Source organism: Lottia gigantea, assembly GCF_000327385.1.
Source record: "Lottia gigantea unplaced genomic scaffold LOTGIsca_37, whole genome shotgun sequence".
NCBI classification, from domain to species: Eukaryota; Metazoa; Mollusca; class Gastropoda; family Lottiidae; genus Lottia; species Lottia gigantea.
In genome coordinates, this window is record NW_008709259.1 from 786,038 (window position 1) to 808,599 (window position 22,562).

At 32.6% G+C, this 22,562-nt stretch overlaps 2 protein-coding genes across 2 annotated transcripts; one reads left to right on the forward strand and one right to left on the reverse strand.

Annotated features, from left to right (window-relative positions):
* Positions 1–517: 517 nt before the first annotated feature.
* LOTGIDRAFT_162985 (hypothetical protein) lies at positions 518–6,453 on the reverse strand (the record flags this gene model as incomplete). The annotated part of the gene is made up of 8 exons (XM_009059046.1): positions 518–671; positions 1,540–1,663; positions 3,714–3,870; positions 4,330–4,441; positions 4,822–5,029; positions 5,479–5,546; positions 6,045–6,099; positions 6,393–6,453. The coding sequence occupies 8 exons, from the start codon at positions 6,451–6,453 to the stop codon at positions 518–520; spliced, it is 939 nt and encodes a 312-aa protein (XP_009057294.1).
* Positions 6,454–6,557: 104 nt separating this feature from the next.
* On the forward strand, positions 6,558–9,095 carry LOTGIDRAFT_217137 (hypothetical protein; the record flags this gene model as incomplete). The annotated part of the gene is made up of 4 exons (XM_009059047.1): positions 6,558–7,072; positions 7,420–7,658; positions 8,055–8,139; positions 8,605–9,095. Coding segments are annotated over exons 2-4 (810 nt in total), but the record flags the coding sequence as incomplete, so codon positions are not given.
* Between the last annotated feature and the right edge of the window lie 13,467 nt (positions 9,096–22,562).

Consider the following 22,562-nt stretch of genomic DNA (forward strand, 5'->3'; position numbering starts at 1 on the left):
GTTATTAAGCTGATGAATGAAGCTGGATGAAATTCTTTATAATTTTCGCACATTTCTTATATAATGAGCAATATCTATACAAACTAACATTTCAGGCTCCTGTTCAATAAGCATGTTTACTAGTGTGTGCACGATATATTTGTGAAACGATGTATAACATCATGGTACGTGTATCCTATTATGAGGTATCACAAATTTTTTTCACTGACTTGATTGAAATTGTTAGAATCTATAAGACATTGAACGTTAACCACTCCTATCAACTACAATACCGAATATCAGTTACAAAGTTATCAATTAAAATTTATTGAAACTTTGAAGATAGTGTTAAGTTTAACATCACAGTGTGGATGGGCAATACCTAGCACTAGTGCTTACTTTGTCCATTCCATCACAGCACTATAATCACTTTGACCTCCACTTACAAAACTAGTCGAACTTGTAGGAACAAATAGCAGACTATTGTTTAGCCTGTTGATGCTGCCAGGGACTTATCAGGTCTGACATCCTGATTTATTCAAGTTGGATTGTACTGAAATTGAAACACACTATAATGATGGTTTAAACCTTTCTCTGTATGTACTTTATAGCAAGTTCCTAGAGCACCCTCTTTATCATTGTGTATATAAAATACTCGTTTTATTCTACTATGAACTAATGCCATAGCGCACCTGAAATATATTAAAAATTCTTATTACAGACAATACCTCATAGAAATAGTCCATGTTGGCATATGACTGGTCATCTTCACAAGCTATTACCAACTTGTCTTATACCTTGACTCCAATAAGCCACAATTCCTCTAAGACAAAAGTTAAAAATTTCTGCCATCTGATTGACTGTATTCACTAATGCACAATTCGTTCGACAGAACGTCATAATGTTTACTGTCTTTCTGTCTAGGGCTCTGATTGGCTGTATTTGCTGGTGTACAATCCAGTCAAATTGCTGTGATACAAAAAAAGGTGACTATTGCAGTCAATGTATAAGATGAACTTCATAGTAGCTTGGCATTGTGAAGATAATGACTGGTAAAATGAGAAACTTTCACCAAGTTTAGTGACAAGCTATAGAAAATGTGAGGCAAACAGCGTATCAGAAAAAATAACCCATTCAATTGTACATAAAAAGTCACTGCTCAAATTTCAATATGGGCTTTTTTCACAATAATTTATCTTTAGTTTTCACCCCCTTTTCTTACTGAACGGCAGTTCCCCCAAATTTTGACCAAAGATCCAAAATAGACCAGAAATTTTTATGAGAACTGCCAAAAAATACGATTTGACTGGTCTTCGAATCCAAGACTGTCCAACAATGAACTGATCGCTATAACATGCACATTCGGGATGCTGCAAGCACTAGCCCTTTGATTAGGGTTTGGGTCTGTTTTGTTGAGGCGCAAGATGCTCAGATAGTGCTCATATGAAGAAAAATTTAGTATACTTGGTCAACAGGAGTGATAGTTTTCTGACATGGGATTAGCTAAGGTATTCAAGATTATAGACAGGACAAATTCACAAGTTCATGTGTTAAACTTACATGACACAAGGCTCCTGTGTAACATATAAATCATAACCTGTACATAAATATGGTCCTGTTTTTATTGTGGTCTTCTCTTCTGTACCATCTTCTTTAATACTCTTGTTATGATATTGGTCAGGATCTGCAGAAAAATCAAACACAATGATAGAAATCTGTCAGTGGCTTAACTACCATTGGGACTGGTTGAACCATGTCCATGGTGCTCCCGGACCACAAAAAAAAAAATCAAAAATTAAAAAAAATGTATCAAAGTATACAATTTCATGACTGAAATTTTCAGTTAACAGGCATTAAACTGACTAATAAAGAATGTAGAGGTAAGTCCCCAACCTCTAATCCACGGCGTCTGGCTCATCTAGTTATTTATTAAAGGGACAGATATGCCATTCTGGGGGGTTGATTGTGATTGAGAGAATTCTCTAAATATCCTAGGCTTTAGAAGCTGTTGATGATATACAGGTAGGTCTACTCTTTGAGCACAGTGAGCCCAGATTCAATATTCAAATTTAATGCAATAGGGCCTAAGAGTTAGGGTTAGGCGATATTGGTTCAAGTGGATATCACGACATATCGAGCATTTATATATCGTGATATGGGTATATATTGCGATATTTCATAAATATGGTTTTTACTGGTTTTTGAAACCATTTTACATGTATTTATTATAGCATCTAATTATTGATTTTCACTGAAATTGGTTATATTTCTATATGAAGTTAGTGCTGGCACAATGAATCAATACATATGAGATACAATAATACATGTACAGTATTGCATGGTTGTGTATCAATACTTTATTATACAAATCAAAGTATACAAAGATAACTACATCAAACTGTATGCATGAAAAGTTCCTTTGAAAAGTCGTCAACTGTAAGCATATTCACAATAAATCAAAACTAAAATAATTTTTTTTTCATCTATTGATTGTTAATATAAAATTGTAAAAGACAGCTTGCCAGACAAGGTAATACATGTCCACTGGCTTTGGCCTTAATATCGTGATATGAATCCTATCATAGCTTTAATATCGTGATATGAGTCCTATCATAGCCTTGATATCATGAAATGTATAATTTTATAGCCTTAATATCGTGATATGAATCCTATCATAGCCTTAATATCATGATATGAATCCTATCATAGCCTTAATATATGTATCAATATCATATATGACATATTTGGCAATACCCAGTACTATGTGAAATGTTATCAATTTCCTTTGATAAACCAGTAGGTAGCGCTTTGGTATAACTAGTATAAACCGCAGTTATAGCACAATTTACTCTCTAGTTTTTATACGCCCACATGGAAATGTGGACTATATTTTTTAACTGATTTTTCGATGAACGGTTTTTGAGTTATTGCCCATGACTTAGGAAAAACGCGTCAAAATTTGTTTGTGAAAACAATAGAGACTACAGTTTTCAACTGATTTTAATGAAATTTGGTGTGATCATTTATATTGATGAGATCTTGGACAGTCATATTTGATATTTCAATGAACGGTCTTTGAGAGACTACAGTTTTCAATTGATTTTAATGAAACATGGTGTGATCATGTATATTGATGCGATAATTTGATGGTTTGGATTATTGATATTGATTTTTAAAAATTTTGTGGTATTTCTCAGCATAGATAACTGACAGTAAATATATATATCAATAAATTCAAACTATTAAAATTTCTTTAATATGAGAAAATTCATACTTTAGTCACTACAGACTGTTTTATCATTGACAGCTGCCAGTGGGCGTATGTTACCTTGCCTGGCAAGCTATCTTTTCTGAAGTTTTCTTTATAAATTATGACTAATATTATATGAGTCCCACCTATATCACAGACCTTAACCACCATACCTTGTATTCATATCATCTTAGTCACAAAGTAATTATGGAAATTAGCATGTGTTATTGAAACTGACAATAAAAGATTTATTTTATATAATATCATGCAAAGTCTATGTGTCTGACATTTTTGGACTGCAATTTATAGAATACCAACATAGAAATGATAAAACAAAACCTAAAAAACATGTTGTCCAACTTCAATTGCGACACAGGCTGTCTGAAGATCCCATAGCGTGAAACTCTGAGTAACAACAGCATGTTTTTTTAAGTTCTGTTTTAATATTTCTAAATATTACTTATACTAACATAATAATACTTACCATCAATATTCCACATTCCCCCACCTTGTGATTGAGCAACTAAATCAATACCAACCATAACAGCATGTTGTAGAGGATAATCCTTTAATCTTAAATCATGAGATTTAGCTATAACAGTATTACTTGTAGGATCTGTTATTACTGCTCCTATAGTTTTCTGTGATATAAAACAAACATAAGGATTGGGTTTACTATACATATCTGCATCTGCACAAAATCAAGCTATCACGAACTATGCATTGAGGCCTTAATAGAAAGACTGTAAACAATATGGCTGGGGGCTGTTATTGGCTTATCTGTTAGTCTACAATCTACAAACGTATGTGATACATGAAAAGTTATTAATGATGTCAAGGTATTAGATGTAGTTCGTAAAAGCCAAAACAAGGTATATTTGGTAAGTAGGCTACAGCTATAGCCTTTACAAAACTTCTTTGCTAAACGGATTAGTTCAAATTTGTTAAAAAAAAAAGAAAACTTTTATCTTGAACTATCTCTGTATAGTGAGATTCTAACTTTCAAGATATTTCAGAATTTCTTTAGTATCATGCAGAGGAATTACAGGAATACTATAAGCAGACTATTCAAGATATGAGAAAAGAAAAATAAAAACTACCTGATTTTTCTTTTTGGCTATTTCTGCCATCTCCACTGTTCTCTTCATATTTTCATTTATCACAGACAGTTCTTTATCATTAAAATATTTTCCTGAGAGAAGTTTGGTGATTCTGTAAAATATAAGGAATTTGCATACTATTTTAGCATTACAGTTTCAATCCAGTTTTAGTCTATCTATTAGTCTTCGGTATATCACAGCATCTGATTGGATCTGACACATATACAGTTCATATTGACAAATGTACTGCCTGGAAACAACTGGGATCAACTAGATTTGGAAACACTCTGGTCACCAACGAGACCCAATGTTTCCTAATTGCCACCAATTAAAACAGCAACTGGAATTTTTTAGCTCACATAGACATGATCAATTGACTAATCAGATTTTCTCAAGTGCTGCCAGTTAAAAGCAATCGTTGGCTAGTTGTTCTTGGCTAGTTGTTATGACAACTTTGGCCAACTGAACTCACATGATAAAATCAAATCTTACTGTTTATCTTCATGAAATGAACATGGCCAGTATAAACAGGATTCTGCGTACTGTTTTTTAGTCAATGGTGGGTTAATTGGTACTTTGACTAAATATGGTTTAGTAAGATGTTGGGTGTATTGTTTATCAGTATCTACTACTGACTCTAAACCTACACAGTGACTACTTATTTCTTCTTTGTAACATAATAGTACTTGAAGGTTTCCATCTACAATTAAATGAAATTTTCCAATAATACAAAAGACCTAAGGCAACGGTTCCCAACCTGAGGTGTTTTCACCATGTGTCCAACTGGTGAAAGAGAAGAATTTATTTTGAATTGAGAGAGCACATCACATGCTTGAAATGTGGATGAAACAAATTTCAGGGAGTGTGAAAGGTCCAGGTGATTTCTCCAGGAGTGTGAAGGCTGAAAAAAAGGTTGGGAACCACTGACCTAAGTTCCAGACCTCCAGATATTGAAGCAGCAACTAAGTAATAAACTTACATTAATAAGAACCTTAAACTATTGTTACTTTCACTGCTTTTATGTTTGTGTATGAATTGATGTCGAAACAGATGTAAAATTTCCATTTAAAAAGTGATACAGATAGCTCTATCATCAAGTATACATCATGTATGTGATTTTGTAGTTATTCAAAGCTCATAAAATCTTACCTCTAGAAGTACTTCTGACTCGCTTCAAGTAACTGAATTCCTTCAATGGTCTTTCTTCTGTTAAAGAGCTGAAATTACAGATGTGGAAAAAATGAAATGAATGGAGTTTTATTTCCTTCTTTTCTGCTCCATGCCATAACCTGCTCTTTTTCGATTTCCAATTGTCGATCATTAGACATTTTGTCCATTTGTCCATGTCAGTCCCTCTTACCTGTATACAGACGTGAAGGTCAGTGAATAGGACATATAGCCTCAGTGATTATCATTGGTTGTGTATGTCCCAATCTTCTGTCACAGTCACTCATCCATGCAGTCATAATAATCTTCAAGATTACACCAAGAGGAAAGCCTTATGACACCCAAAAGACAAAATCTGATTGAAACAAAAATGTAGATGCTTAATTCATGTTTTTTGAGCGATTTTGCTTTTCAATTGTGATTTACATTTACAAATATGATCATCATGTGAATTAAACAGCATCTCCCTCGTTTGAAAATTAAAATCATGGTCAATTCTGACGCTACCAGTCGAAATGACAATTTAAAATTGACCTTAGCTACGGTACCTTATAATATTGGATGTATGTTTTTTATCTGTTATAGCACTGACATAAAAATCTCCTGAAAATTGAAATAAAAAATATAGGTCCTGAGACACAGCATGACAAGATTTATTGGGGAATCTATTAAACATTTGGATTTGACGATCTAAAAATTGTCTATTCTTTGTAGCATACAGGTTACAAAGCAAGATCTATTCTTCAAATTATTGGTTTAATAATCGCATTCATACAAAATAATGAAATATTGACATTGTGTCGAAGTTTTCACATTGTGACTTGAGCCAGTGACATTCATTTGTCAGATTCTATTGCATACAAGCTAACCCTAAGTTCATTTCAAAAACAAATTACCTAAAACAACATTTTGGTAATATTTTTCCTCTAAAACAGGAACAGGTTGCTCTGTCATCATCTTCCTTCTTCACAGTAAATTAGTGAGTAAATGGTTCAAGCAGTGACCCTACTTTGTTTTGTCAAAAACCCAAAAATACAGGATGTAAGTAACACATGGAAATTTCTATAAGTCTTGTTTTCGCTTCATGAGTTTCTCTGTTCCTGTATTTAACATGTTTTTTAATGTACCTTCATTTTCATTTCTCTTTAGCAATACCGGTACCTGACTTCATGGAATCTACTTTCGTTTTTCGAGATTTTGATTATCTTTCCTTACTTTTTGATCTGTCAAAGGCGTTTTTGCGGGCCGATTCGATTTTAAGCATTTGTGATCAAGGTAGGTTAAGCTAATCGATACATTTTTGAGAAAGTTTACCTAAACTGATTAGCTAATCATTCTAATCGTCCCAATCGTATTAACAATAATAATAATAATCAAAATTCGCATTTGTAGACCACTGCAAATCGTACTAGCAAATCGAAACCGAATCAAATCGGTCGACAAGAACGCCTCAAGACTCAAGTGTAGAGGGCGCCACATAACGCCGCTTGGTCACTGAAGAAAACTAAACTCGCGGAAACTTTTCGATCTAACAACTTCCTTAAAGACATATCTGGTGTTTCTTACTTAAACCATGGTACGCAGGCAAATGTCACGGTCCTGGACATATTACTATCATTTTATTATATATGCCAGCAAGGCGTTGATCATCTTAGAGCAATCTGTTCGATCACACCACACTGCCACGATGTCAGTAGTTGAGTAGTGGTATTTCTTCACTTTCCTTTCAGTATTTATTTCACCTTCATTCATGGCTATGTGGCTTGTGACATCCAATAAAAAGAATGTATGTATATTAATATATATGCCAATGTCAAGGTCTTTGTCTTCATTAGTTGCCTTTTATAAGCCAAGGGTTTTCACTGATAGTGAAGTAGAAGAGGAGGTATTTATTTATTATTATGATGAAATTTTTAATTGTAGGAAATATGCTGAGTGAAGATTTTTTGTCTTGTTTTTCCATAATTAACAACCGATTATTAGATTTAGCAGGTTCTTCTGAATTTCAACGTTCAACATTTGCAAAAATGGATGAACCAAAACATCCAAAACGTGAAATGGGAAGGAAAGAAAATCATGCAGTTAAAATACAAGATATCCTTTATGAACAATTTGTTTCGGAATCTGAATTTTGTGATGTCACACTACTTGTGGGAGATGAGGTTTGTACATGTGAATCTTTCTGAAAAAAAATTACATTTTCAATATTGATATGTACTACTACCATTTAGATCTTTAAATCATACTTCATAGGCACATTTAAAGGCTTATTAATGAAAATTTGGCAAGCAAAGCAATTTTAGTTAACCAAAAATCCTGTCCAAAGTGAGACTTAATCAGGAGTAATAATTGTACGGTATAGAAGTAATTAAAACGAGAAATTATATCATTAGATGTTTCGAAAATAGGGAGAATGGTCTGCTTAGTGTGCGACATCACCACTTTTAAAAACTTCACTTCAATTTTCCAAGTTAAATTAAATCTTCCAGCTTCAGTGAGACTTGATAACAAATGAAAAATGAAATGTATCAATAGAAGATCCTTATTTTCCTTTTCAGAAAGTAAAGGCTCATTGGTGTATATTAGTGTCTTGTCCATTTTTTCAATCTTTACATGATAGTGGAATGAAGGAGTCTTTTGAAGGTAGGTCATTATGTGAGACTGTGTTTTAAAAGAAATGCTAAGTTCAATCATTTTGCTGTCAGCATTAGGACTGGATATAATAATCACAATACTGGATTATCGTCTCTAGAAAATTATAATTTTAATTATGATCGATACTCAACCCCTTATCAGCATACATACTGAATGCCAGTATTGATGATCTGTATAAGCATTTATCAGTTTAGACATAAGCTGAAATAGGTCGGTTGTCTAAAGATCGCACAGCATGAAACTCTGAGTATCAACATGTTTCAGGTTCTTGTAGATAGATACCGTAGAATATTTATTACTTTCAACAATTCAAGGTGATTCTCACACATATTTTTTGCATTTCTATTAACTGAAACTGAGCATTCTCAGTGGCTCAAGGCTCTTATAGCTTACTGAGATTTTAAGCCATATACTTGAATGATTGAATTTTGATGATATTCATATATATTTCAGTAAAGATAAGATTGAATTATGGAACACCATGGGCAATGAAAGAAGCATTAAAGTTTCTATATCTTGGAACTATCAGTGTGACATATGATAAAATCAAAGAGCTACTGGAGGCTGCGGAATATCTTCAAATAACAGACCTTAAAAAATGTTGTAATGACTACCTTTGCATGACTGAAATTAATGAAGAAAATTGTGTCCAGTTATCTCTGCTCTCCAGCTTGTATGATTTGGACTTGTATAATAGTGCGTTTAAATTCCTTCGTGGTCATTTACCTACAGTGTTAAAGGGAGAAGACGCATTGACTCTTACCAAGGACTCTGTGATGTCGTTGCTTACTGATGAAACCTTGACATATGTACCTCAAGAAACATTTTTGGAATTTATTACAAAATGGACAGAACAGGATGAGGATTTTCGTTCTGAGTTTTTTAAAGAATTATTTCTAGCTTTAAATCTTCAAAATATTCCTAAATCTGTGCTTATTGACAATGTTGAAAAAAATTCTCTTATTTCAAAGCATAAAGAATGTAAAGACAAGATCTCAAATCTTCTTTCGAAAATGGAGTCTGGTGCTGTTAGGGAGTGCAAGGGTACTAAAGATGTTATTTTGTTGTGTGGTGGAAGTGGTCAGGGACTCTACATAGGACATTACCTACTACAACAATCTAGTTATCTTTCTTTGAATACCTTATTTGGATATGTTGTTGACGAAAAACGGTGGACTAAATTTGCCCCCATGCCTTGCCCAATTCAGCAGCCATTGATGGTTGGTGATGACAATGGTTGTCTATATATTTATGATAAAAATCACACAATGGAAATAAACAATATAGTTTATGTTTATAACACGGCTGAAAAAATCTGGTCAAGCTTAAAAGTAGCTTTACCAGAAAATGCTGAAAATATCAACATTCATGGGATGATACATTGTCAGAATAAGCTTTTTTTCTTGTCATCTGCTATGACTTCTAAATCTGAACGTGCATCAGCTTCTAGAACTTGGCAGTGCTTTTTGATGGAAGTGTCTAAAGAAACAGGAACAACTGTGGTCAAAGCTTATTTCTTCCCAAGGAACATCAAAACTCAAGTATATGCCAATACAATAGGAGATAGATATATTTGTGTAATAGGGTCTAAATTAGGCGCTGGTAAACCTAGGCAGAACACATCACACTGTGTCTGTTATGATATAAATACAGAGAAGATCAAAAAAATTGCACGTGGATGTAATACTGAGCAACACATCTTTGATTACAATGGTTGCATAATGACTTCCATGCCAGGAAAAGTTAACACGAAAGTTTACAGCTTCGCTTCAAAAATTTGGGACTTGAGACGGGACTTAGCCATACCTTTGCCTTCTGAACACTCTTCCAGAACGGATTACTCTTTTATCATGCATCACAACGAGTTTTACATCTTCGGTGGAAAAGTGAAAGAAGGTGAAAAGTGTGATCCTACTCAGAGTGCCTTGGTGTACAGTCATGAAACAAAGACATGGGACAAGTTGGATGATTTACCTGATGCTTCATTCAGTAGTGGGATTTGTGTAGGAAAACTCCCTTCAACAGCAGTTCAATGTCATGTCAAGTGTCCTCATTGTGTCTACAAATCACCACGAAGTCAGGCCACCTACAATGTTGCGAGACCAGGTATGGACTCTGATGATGATGATGACCATGAATATTCCATGGGTTCTTCGTACAATGATTATTTTGACCAGTCAGACGACATGTCCTTTTTCGGTGATAATGATGATGATTTTATGCTAGATCCAGATGATTTATGGTTCTATTGATAAACAGAACAGTTTGAAAAATAGTAGTTTTGAGTTAATTTTGTTGAATTTTAAAATATTTAGAACACTAATAATGTGTGTATTCATTTTGCACATCTTTTTGAAAAGAAAGACTTTTCTGCTTTTTAGTTTCTTTGTTAACTTTGATTTAAATATTGCTTTTTTCAAAATGGTAGTTTTATCTAACCTGTCATTAATTATAACTACCGGTACTGTTTATGATAGAATACGAGCTTACCAGACTGCAGACCTTTTTGCTGTCTTCCCATAAGTACAATACAAGTATTCAATGTGACATAATGATAAAAAGTGTCAGCTAACCATGAAAAATGCCAGTTAACCTTATCACAGCATTTCTTTATTCTAAAAAATTGTCACCTTACCATACTGCAGCACCTTTACTGTCTTCCCTCATAGACTTATTTGTTACTGACTGCATGTCCTTTAATAGATTCTATTAAAGGTGGATTCCCTAATGCTAATACTTAAATGAATAGCAAGGAGGTGTTCTAATGACTTGGAAAAATACCAGTTTGTCTCACATGTCCATAATAAGCGAATTACCTCCAGAATTTCAATAAGTGACCGATCAAGAAAGATCAAAAAGTCTTTTTGTTTATCCAGACAGTACATTCATGGACATTTATGATTGGTTAAAACTCTTAATTATATGCAATAAGAACATAATGATATGATTAAGAATACATGATAATTCATGGAAAACACCAATTAATCAAATAGTTTGCTTAATTTGACACTAAAAAATAAGGAAACCCATCTTTATGCAACACACTGAATTAACTGTTTATATTCTGAAATGATAATGGTAGTGGAAACTTGTTGTGTAGACTTGGCATCATATTAGATTATGTTAGCTTTTATTATTTTGTTATATTATTAGCGGATTAAACTATGTTCAGATTTATTTTGGATCTTTTTTAGGTGGACAGTTACCTTACCAAAGTAAATTTCCTAATTTGTTAATCGTATCAAGAAACAGATAGCTCTGTAATTTGCTTTCCAAGTTAACAGACTCAATATATTGACATCAATACTTTTGGTAGAAAATCCCCACACACGTTCAATAGTTCTATCAATAATGCCATCAATACTTTGATCAATATTTTGACTAAATTTTCTAGATGGTATGTGTATGCTTATATTGGAATTCCAATAATAACCAGGATGTTGTTTTGAAAGGGATCGTATATTCGTTCTCTTTTGCTTTTAGACTATATTAATTTGATTAATTCTGATTTGAAATCTTGGTTAGAAAGATATTACCTCTAAGATATAAAAAAGGGAGAAATGAAGACCCCCTTTATTTGATTGTATAGGCCTAAGAACCATGTTATTTGAGGTGAGGTTAGCTAGCAACGATAATTGCCTAACTCATATCATTCATTGACTTGAGCAATTTTGTAGTATATACTTTGAGCTATGGGTAATGACGTGGGCAAAAAAATAATGAGTTAGGCAATTATAATAGCAAGCAGACGATATTCTTAAAAGCAGTGACAATAGTCTTTTATCAAAGAATAAAGTAGGATTTTATTGTTTTTAGTATCTTGGTCAAATATTTCTGGATTCCTCGTCCTTCAAACTCCGGTGACAAAATAAATTGCGTGAAACTTGAGAATCTATCTTTCATCATGAAGACTAATGGGAGATAACTCTTTACATCTCTTTCAACCAGAGGATTTTATTGCATTTATAGAACTTCAATGTCCGTAATGATACGTGAAAAGTAATGGACATTCAATATGCATGGTATAGTAACAGTATTATATCTATGGAAATGGTTCTCAGCATCAACAAGAATACGATTAAGACAGCCGTTAAAATTAATAAGTAATTAAAATCGGTTTCATCTTCAAATTCATCCTCTTTTCGTTAAAAATCATTTTCTTTTTTCTTTTGACACTTTCTGCTCTGTTTCTTATATGCTCTATCTAGAGGACAAAATCGCTATAAATAGACCCATCAAATCCACCATCAGTAACAATGACCCTAAACTGGCTTTTTTGGATGGCAAATCTTTGAATAGAGTCCGCAATCAAGGTATATATACTGATATAGGCGACATTCAGATATATCTTCCGATCTATTAAACTGAATATGAGCAAATTTTTGTACATATGATTTGTGAAATGTTTCGAAATTTACTCATTCCTAATATTTCCCCGTCAATATTACTTCCTCAGGCCACAGCTGTTCACTGGCCAGTGTGGATGAAGAAGAGAACGTCATTTCCTTATATATGGAGATGTCCAGACCTATGCGAAATAATTTCAAAATTCCTCAAAAGCAGTTGAAAGCAGATCCAGCCCAGTCATTAGGGTTGAGTCCGTGGGGGTAGTTCAGAGATTAATTCATTTACAGCGCCTTGTACAAAATCAAAAAGATATAGATTTTGATACGTTTTTGGCACCACAAAATTGTTAGAAATGAGTTCTCTGGGCCTTCAATTCTTCAAATTTTCTTAGTATAAAATCTGAGCACCAGCACCAATTCATTCCTGGCGACGCGGCTGAGCAGATCTGCGCATTGGTTTGATCGTTCCTCAAAAACCACTTCATCCCCAGTTTAGCTCGTGATAGACCAGAACAAGAGGCCAATGTGTATCTATCAAGAGATTGAAATTTAAACAACGTTATTAATTAATCATAGACATAATTAAGAAAATAACATTCAATTGTACACTCATTCATTGATGATTAACGTTTTATATATCTATTAGGCAATATCACTCATATTCCATTTCCCCACTGTGGTATATGACAATCATATTGTCCAATCATAACGCTCGATACAAATAGATAACGGCTTCGTATAATAGCCGTGATTAACCAGTACTATTTCAAACAGACTTTTATGATAGAAGAGAAAATTGACAGAATAATCGAGACTGAGTGTACACGAATAGAGGGTAAAGAAGTTTAAAATTTAGTCGTGTTGTGAGTCGAGTTGGGGAAGTATGATTTACCTGTGGTCGTTTCGACTTCAATGAATGGATATATTTTCACTTTAGTTTATGATGGATAAACCCACCAGGCTTAGATCTCCAAATGTGAAGAGAAAAAGTAAAATCCAGCCTGTCAGTCAAAGAGTAAGTTCATTGTTTTCAAAACTAGAGAGTCAAAAGGCACTGTTTTTTTATTGTTTATTTTTTAGGGATCACTTTCATATTTATTATGACTATGTAAATGTATGACCCTTAAAAGCACACACGTTTTTTATTTCTCAAACTTATCCTTTCAGCAAATGAAGAAAGCATAAGTTGTTTGACACAAGTAGTAGGCGTATAACTAATTTGAATTTTTTATGTTGTCATATGTCAGTGTTAGGGTGTATTGAGACGAGTCTCAATGAAAGCACTGGCCTAGGTCACAGAGCAATAGATAAGTCTATTGATTATGTGAAAATTAGTTAGTCATTAGTATGATTTTAGTTGAAAAGACACAAACACAAAAATACACTGCATGTATATAGCCATGGCACCAGTCCTGAAATAAGTATTTCCTGAAATCTAACTCAGAAATAGATTAATTTATTGATAGAACATGATACATTTATATTAACAAATCTATGCTCCTAGGATGAATGGATCAGTAATATCTTGGAATTAAAAACTGCCATCTCCAGAATTTTAATTCTTCCATTCAGACTTAGTAATTTCAAAACATGGATTGTGAAAAACCTTTTTATCAGTGATAAAATCTGAACTACCTAACTATAAAAGTAAATGGGTGATGATGCAGTGGTGTGCTTATTTTGACTAATATTTATCATTGTTGACTCAGTGATTCTTTTACTTTTGAACATGCAATGTTTCATCATAGTAGCCTACCATTCTTGAAAATTACAGATTCGGATTTGAATTCTGCTTTCTTTTATTGTAATAATGAGCCTGAAATAGTGGACTTAAAACAGTTTTATGGACCGTATCAACTGTGATATTCATAAATACTTTAAGCATATATTTTGTATATGTAGACCCATAATTAAAGGGTAGCCAATCCTTCATCCTTTGAGTGAAGAGGACATTGATGACAATTTGCCATGGACATTTTCCACCTGTGTATAAACATCAAGAAGAATATATGAGTCCAACAATGTTAAAATTTTCAATATAAAATTATATATCATTTAAATTGTAAAGCTATTAAAGGTATTTGACATTTCTGTGTTTGTTGTGTGGACATGACAACTTCAATAGTATTCTTTAATTTGTCATTCAATAAGCTTATTTCATATTCCACCAATTTAAATAGCCTAGTTAGTGTATAACCATATCAGTAGCTTTTTTTTTGCATCATTCAGATTTGCCATAAGTGGTTTAAGTGCCAATATCTTTACGGCAGATCAAATGATTTGCCACATAAGGTGGTTAGGTTACCTGCATCTACATCTACTGCAGCTCCATCATAAATTGAAATTTTATAATTTTGTGCAGAAATTGAATTTAATTCCTGTTTGCATATATTATATTTATTCAAATTATTGTCAAGACATCTGGTGATAGGAATGTAGAATTAAAATGAATTTTACTGCATGGCTAGATCTTGACTAAATTTATGCAAATTAACATTCAATCCAGATGTATTAAATAGGTCAAGTTTTTCAGGAATTGCAGGAACCACAGTGTGAAATCAGAAACTAATGCTATGTTGGTTCTAATATGGAACTTATAACTATTTAAGTTATAAACTTGTCTTGTGGAAGTTGAAATGTTAAGTGTGCAGCAAGTTGAGTCTATGTCTGCTAGGCGATAAGGTGATGTGGGTTTGAATCCTCTACAGAAAAGAATAATTCTGATGCCTTGGCCAGTACGTACAAGAATCTGTGTGATGTTGGCTCTCAATGACTATCAACTAGTCTTTTGTGAATAATAATTTATCATTTTAATACTTAAACAAGAATATATCCAACAAATTTATCTGTTATCAACTTTTTGAATATCATCATAGATAGCTTACAATTTACATTATTACAATTTATAATATGTGATGGTGAATTCTTATTCTTGATGTAGAAGCTTATTAAAGTTCACATTCCTCAATAAATCAATAGGCTTAGACAACCAGAGGTATATTTACCTGATTGTTGTTATTTATCATTAATGCTGATTTAAGCACAAGGTAAACAGAAACTAAGATGGGATGAATTATTTGCAGGAATTGATCTGAATTCTTGGGTTTAAAGGGATTGTAAAGAGTTTTTCTAAATTTTTTATGTGTATCAGAGACAATGATAGCATCAATTTGTACTTCGTAATTTCTTATTTTAATCTGACATCTGTGGGTCTTACATTTCACTAAAACTTTGCTTTTTGTTATGTAGATAAAAGAAGTTTTAACAATAGTTATGTCATAAAGGAACCCAATGTTAAGCATTTCTATATTTACAGGAACCATGGCACAGACATCTAACAAAAAATCGAAATGATGTAATTGGAAGCCATAAATTTAAATGCTAGAAAAACTCTTGAGAGGTTGACAGGATTGATCATGCGAAAGGCGTCTTTTTTTTTCTTGGAATCTAGATGATTACTGTATGACACCTAAATCTTTCAGGTTGAAAATTCCATAGAAACTGAGAAATTCTTCCAATTTCCAATTTGGAATATGAAGTTAATGATCCACTTGATCATTGCAAAAATGTACATTGGAAATGTCATTAAATTTTTGCATTTCAATAAATACATCACTGCAAGTCCAGTATTATATATTATATATCAAACACAATTTAAGACAATTATAAATAGGAATGAAGCCTTTCTTTAATGAAATTAGACAGAACATGTATATTCCATAATAATTGTGTTTGTTATTGTGCTTCTTGCTTCTGTCATTCAAATCTTTAACTCTCATGAATGGTAAAGGCCCATAATATTTTAAGTATGAAAATCAGATGACTGGCAAGTGCAGCTAGATCAACATCCCTGCTATAGTCAGTGTCAAAAATCATGAATTTAAAGAGCAGTTATATTATAATCTAGTGTAGACAAATTAAATAGGTGAGAGAGGGCAAATTGGTTAGATTAGATCACAAGTCAATCAAATATTATATCATATTTCCACTAGATAAGGTTAATACTTACTTCTCACACAGGGTGAAATTTGATAATGGTTTTGCCAATTTGATGGAAGTCTTAAATCTTAGTATTAATTTTTATTCCAAAGTATCATTTAAAAATAAGTCTTCTTAGATGTGAAGTTGCTTAAAACTCTTGAATATTACCAACACTATTCAATTGAAATTAAACACCAATGACTGATTGACAGATTTTCGGACTAGTGAGGCTCAGATAGAAATACAGGAAAACCTTCTAAAACCAAGGAATTATGTCTTGAGAACGTATGCTTTTAAATTGTAATTTGTCAGAATATCCCTGATGTGAAAGTGCCTTGTGTGCATTGAAAAAATACCTCTTATCTCAATTTTATTTATCATATTTAATTTTTTATACAAAATTTGGGAGTATATTTACTTTTAAAAACTTAAATAAAAAATAAAATTGAATCAACATTGCCATTTGAATGTCCTGTACAGTAGAATAATTATTTTATTAAAAAAATCAATTATTTCCTAATTTGATCAAAATATTAAAGTGATACTACGTCTTAGAATGAACATAATATTTAAGTTCTCGAAAAGGTCAATGTTAGTCTATATCATCAGTGAACTTACCTGGTGTCATAAAGTTACAACAGAATCCCTGTAAAATCTTGAAAATTCATTTTCCTAAAACTAAGTAATTATTGAAATATTAAGCGTTTTTCAATAGTTAGTTGTATATTTATGGATAATTACTAAGTTTTTTGGATTTATAGGATTATATAAGAATTCTGTTATGTTATTTATGACACCAGATATATCTACTGATGCTCTTATTGGCCAAGTTTAAAATTCTTGAATTTTATATTAATTCTAAGACGTAGTATCACTTTAACACAGAAAGTGTAACACTCACAAAAAATAAAAATGCGTTGTTTTTGTTTTGGTAAGTTGAACTACTAATTTTGTGACCTTATCATTTGATTGACGGGAAGGAATTGATAGGGCGTTATGATAGAAATAACATCTGATAGGCTTATATTAATAATATTCATAGCTAATTAAATAGCACAGGTCACAATACCTAGGGTAGCCATGTTGATTAGACTACATTATCTCTAAATAATGAAACCTACAGTAAGTTTAATCTTTATAATTTCCTTGAAAATTCAAATATTAGAGTGGATGTGTTTTGTATTTAATTGAACTTGTTTTCTTTCAAAAAAGACTTATTGTAAAAATGACAATGAATGACAAAAGTAAAGTATTCTGTTGACCAAAGTTGACTATGAAACTGTAATATTTTTGGACATCATTTCATTATATATGTTTTGATAAAAGGTATGAAAGTTTAAAAAAAAAAAATGAAAACAAAATGTTTTGATACTAGTTTTTGGTTCTACTTGACTCATCAAAGCATAGAGTTATGCTTTTTTAAGACGTATTTTACCCTAAACCAGCAAAGAGTTTTGGTAAAAATATGAAAAAGGTTGACACATTTTATGCTAAAGAAAATATTTTGATGTCTGCAATACATACTATATTGTTAAAAGGGAATGCTTACTCAGTGAAATGTGTCATAATAGGCGTAATAATAATTATTGTGCATTAAATCATCAATAAATAAATGCAACATGAATCATTTGTTAACCTTCTATTTATATTGATCTAACAACAATTATCTTTACCTCTCGTTTGATTTTTGAGTGCTATAATTAGCTTAGCCTACACTTTGAGACATTTTTTTTTGATAGAGAATATGCTTGCACCCACATATACTCAGCTAAATTAACAAGGTTTGTAAAGATGTTTCCTGGATTTTGGGCTCTGAGTCATTTATGACATCTATTTGCATCATTCAAATTTTCTGTCGGATGTCTGTGGTTAGTGCAATGACAGAAAATAGAAATGCTTAAACATATTTGACATCACTATTTCAAAATTTAATGATGTCCATGGCATTGGCTATAACTATGACATAAAATGCTTAGTTTCAGTGGAATTGCAAAAACCATTGATGGTTTAAAGGGATGCACCATTATAGGGGTTAAATTGTGTCTTGAATATATGTAAATAGTCTTCAAATATACTAGAAATATACGGAAATCTCATTATTACTTTTCGTTATGGCAGTTTCTCCAAAAAAGACGACTCTTATATTTAACTTCTAAAGGCAAAAAAATTTAGGACACATGGATTTGAAGGCACAAATTTCCACGGTGAACTGTGAACATTATTGCTTAGCTTAAAGTATTCCTGTTTCTGAGACTAAAGTATGGTCAAAAATGGTGCATCTGTCCCTTTAAATCAGTGTCCCAAATACATTATATTTTAGAAAACCTCTTTAACAATCCCTTAAAAAAAGATTTGTGATGATAAAGGTTAAAGGGATTGTGAAGAGGTTATCTAACTTTATTTATGTGTAAAGGGAACAATGATAGCATCAATTTGTGCCATTCTGATTTTCAATCAGACATCTGTGGAACCTGCAATTCCACTAAAACTAAGTGTTTATGACGTCGCCCCCACAAAGGTTTTATATGATACATTTATCATTATGCATCAATGAGTATACCTTCATAGTGACTGATTTCAATATATATGCAGAGGGTGGTATTGTAAATGTAATAATGAGCTTTTGATACCTATAGATCTTAAAATAGAATTCTTTACTGCGCCTATATTCATCTAAAGAAATCACATACACCCTTTCAGTTGACTGTTTATTTACTTTTTTGTATAACATGTACTTTTTTTTGTATCTATGATGCAAAAGAGTATCTCTTAGATTTTTTAAATTATTTTAAGAACAAAAGCCATTTTGTTTGAAACATTAACAAGACAGACAAGTTGTGTGTAAGTACATAAATACCCTGAGGCCCCACACTCCTTGTTATTTTATGACTGGTTAATTGGGATGTTTGTAAGGTGAAAGGTCAAATACTTTAAAGTATTGAATTTGTGACGATTAAGAGCACTTGACAATTGTGACTAAAGATTCAGAGACTGTTTACAATGTGTCAATATTCCACGTGAAAAATGTCGTCTACGATGTCATATTTTGACAAAATTTCTTCATTTCGACCGAAAAGGCAAGACAGAGTAAGTAGATTAATGATGTAATGTTTTGGTGAAGGTTGAGAACAATATTAGTTTTTTTTAAAGTGAAATACTAACTTTTTTGAGGAGCAAGACCTAGCTTCAGATATCCAGACTGTAATTAAGGTGACAAGTGATAGCTGCCATCTTGGATTTTAAATTGTCAAAAGAAGACAGATACATGTTCCATTTTTCATCAACTTTTCATATCTAGGTGGTGAGGATCAGTTACCAGGTATTCCTGATTGATTAAATCCATTTTGAATGAAAAAATTATAGATAATTCCAATCACAGATGGAATGATGACCAAAATATTTAATACAGATCCTACTTTCTTCATGATCCATATGTTATTTTTATTGTTGGCCCAAGTCATACATCATAATAGTTGTAGTGTGCTACAATCTTACATGACGGTTTAAGACTACAGAGAACCTTTTGGAATAATTGGTAGTTTTCTGTTGTCAGAATAAGTAGCAAACTTCAAATTCCACAAACAAAGTAGTTTTTATGCTCTTCACTTTATTGAAATTGGAACCATAAACCCTATCGAGAGGAATTTTATGACTATTGAAGAAATCTGGTGCCATAAGAAATTTCTTGTCAGGAATTCAAGTTATGTTTGGCAGACTATGTTTAGTAGATTTCAAGGAGAAATGCTAACAGGAAGAGTTTAAGTATTGTATAGGTACAGATGTATTACATTTGTGGTCACCTTGAAATTAGGAAAAATTCAGCCTATATTTTCTCTCTGTGTAGATGTATAGTTGTAACTTTAAGGGCCTGATAGTCCATTCACATTTCATTGTCAAAGCTCTCGAATCTATCTAAACTGATTTTGATGAACTTTGGAATGTGTGCTCGGGAACATAAGATTCAAACTGAATGAATTCAGCAGTATAAGCCAGAGGCTGACATGGATAAAGAAATCGAAAAAGAGCAGGCTAATGCTGCGGTCCTAGCAAAATTACCATCATTGTACACTGCATGACATTGCCCTTCTTCATTCAATTCACTGGCCATAAGGTGCAGAAAAGTAGGATGTAAAACTCCATTCATTTTATTTCAGAATCTTACGCCAACTAATACACAATGTTCCACTTTCATTAGCTTTATTATGAGCCGACTGGTACGAAATAAGATTCACAAATTATTTTGCATTATTGTAATTCAGTAAGTAACTTTTCAAGGACCATGAAAAGTTTTCAAGGGATAGATGGTGTACGGTGCAGGATTACGGATACATTAGAAAATAATAGAAACGAATTTTGTCCATACTGTGTCCGGACTCATACTTCTTGTGTGTTCACTTCTACTATTTTCTACAGTACAGTATCGATCATCATACACTGCAACACTGCACCGGACATCGTTCATCATCTATTCACACCTTAACACATATGTAAGACATGTTTAAGACATGTGGTCAAGTCTTTATGAATAGTTTCTCTTTAACTACCTAGGTCTGTCTGACACTACCTTCCACCATTATTTCTGTATGTCAAAGGTAGCTGAGTGAAGTATATAGTTAGCAAGGTTAAATTTTTACCTGTATTAGACTCATGCTATACCAAACTTTTCAAACTTTGGAAATTTGAGAGTGATCTCCTGGAAATTTTGATTCTCATATTTCAGAATTATTCATTTAGTATATATTTAATAGGCAAATGTTTGCTAGTAGACAGGATTTTTAGCCTAAGGTGATTTTTTTTTAGCCTTTTGTCTCTAAGCTCAAAATATATTGTTTTGTTTGCTGTGTCTTTAAGAAGTCAAGGCCATGCTCACTCTTCAGGAACATCTCATGCCACTCAAAGACTGAATCCAACCAGAATGTCCAGGTTTTAATCCTGGCTTAGGTCGAGATTATACCTTTGGATTTTTTCAAGACAGGTTACACCAAAAAGTGTAGGGTAAAGCTGTCAATAGTCGATGGTATCTGGTGCGTTATATGATGCAGAATAATCGATACAAACGAAAATAGAAGAAGTGAACACATGAGGTACAGTTCTGGACACGATTTGCTTCTTTTATTTTCTTTCTACTGTATCGATAATCTTCCACCGAACACAGTTCCTCGTCTATTTTCACTTTAATGCTGCCGTCCTGGAAAAATGTCTTTATTGCTCACTGTATTCATTAGTGCAGAAAAGTAGGACATAAAACTCTGTTAATTTCATTTCACCATATATCTATTGTAAAATGTCAAGGATGTTCTCTAATTCTCAACAGATTCTAGATTTTGTACACTATGCCTATGATGAAATCAATAGGTGCATTGTCAGAAGTTTGTAAACAGCTGGTAGCCTAGTGTAGTAATATGCCTTGCCAACTTTTCTTTCTATCTTGTTGTATATAGAAAATAGAACTTACCTGTATTCAGTTCTCATCCTTCACTCAAGGTTAATCCAAATACCAGGTGTATGTGCATTTATTTTTGGTATATTGTACTGTTTTTACATAAACATTTGTATTTTTTTGCTCTCCATTTATCATGTTTATGTGCATTGCATGTTGAATTATATTCCTTGGTGGTAAATAAGTGAAAATCTGGAACAGTACTGAAGTTTCTGAATTTTGAAACATACCTGACACATTTCTGCAAGCTAGATAGTTAATCAGGAACTATTTGTGAGAGTTTACACAGGTTGATTAGATTAGGTTTTGGTTCAATATATTAACTGTAGTCGAGTCTGAAATGGAGTCGTCATCTTCTGTTGTCCTGCTCCTTAATTGAGAAAATGATGGCTTGAACCATAGCATGTTCTTCTTAGAATTTCAACTATTGAGATGCACACAGTGCCTGGGTTTCTTGTCCAAAAGTAGACATATTTTCAAAAGAATGCTTGAAAGAACACATTTTTTGGCTTGTAACCCCAGAAAATTGTGATTGTGTTCTAATTTTGGTTGGCTATGAAAGTCTTGATTTTGACCTTAAATAACTTTGACAAGTAGAAATAGGGAGATAGTGCTTAAATATCTTTATAAAATTGTGAAAAGAG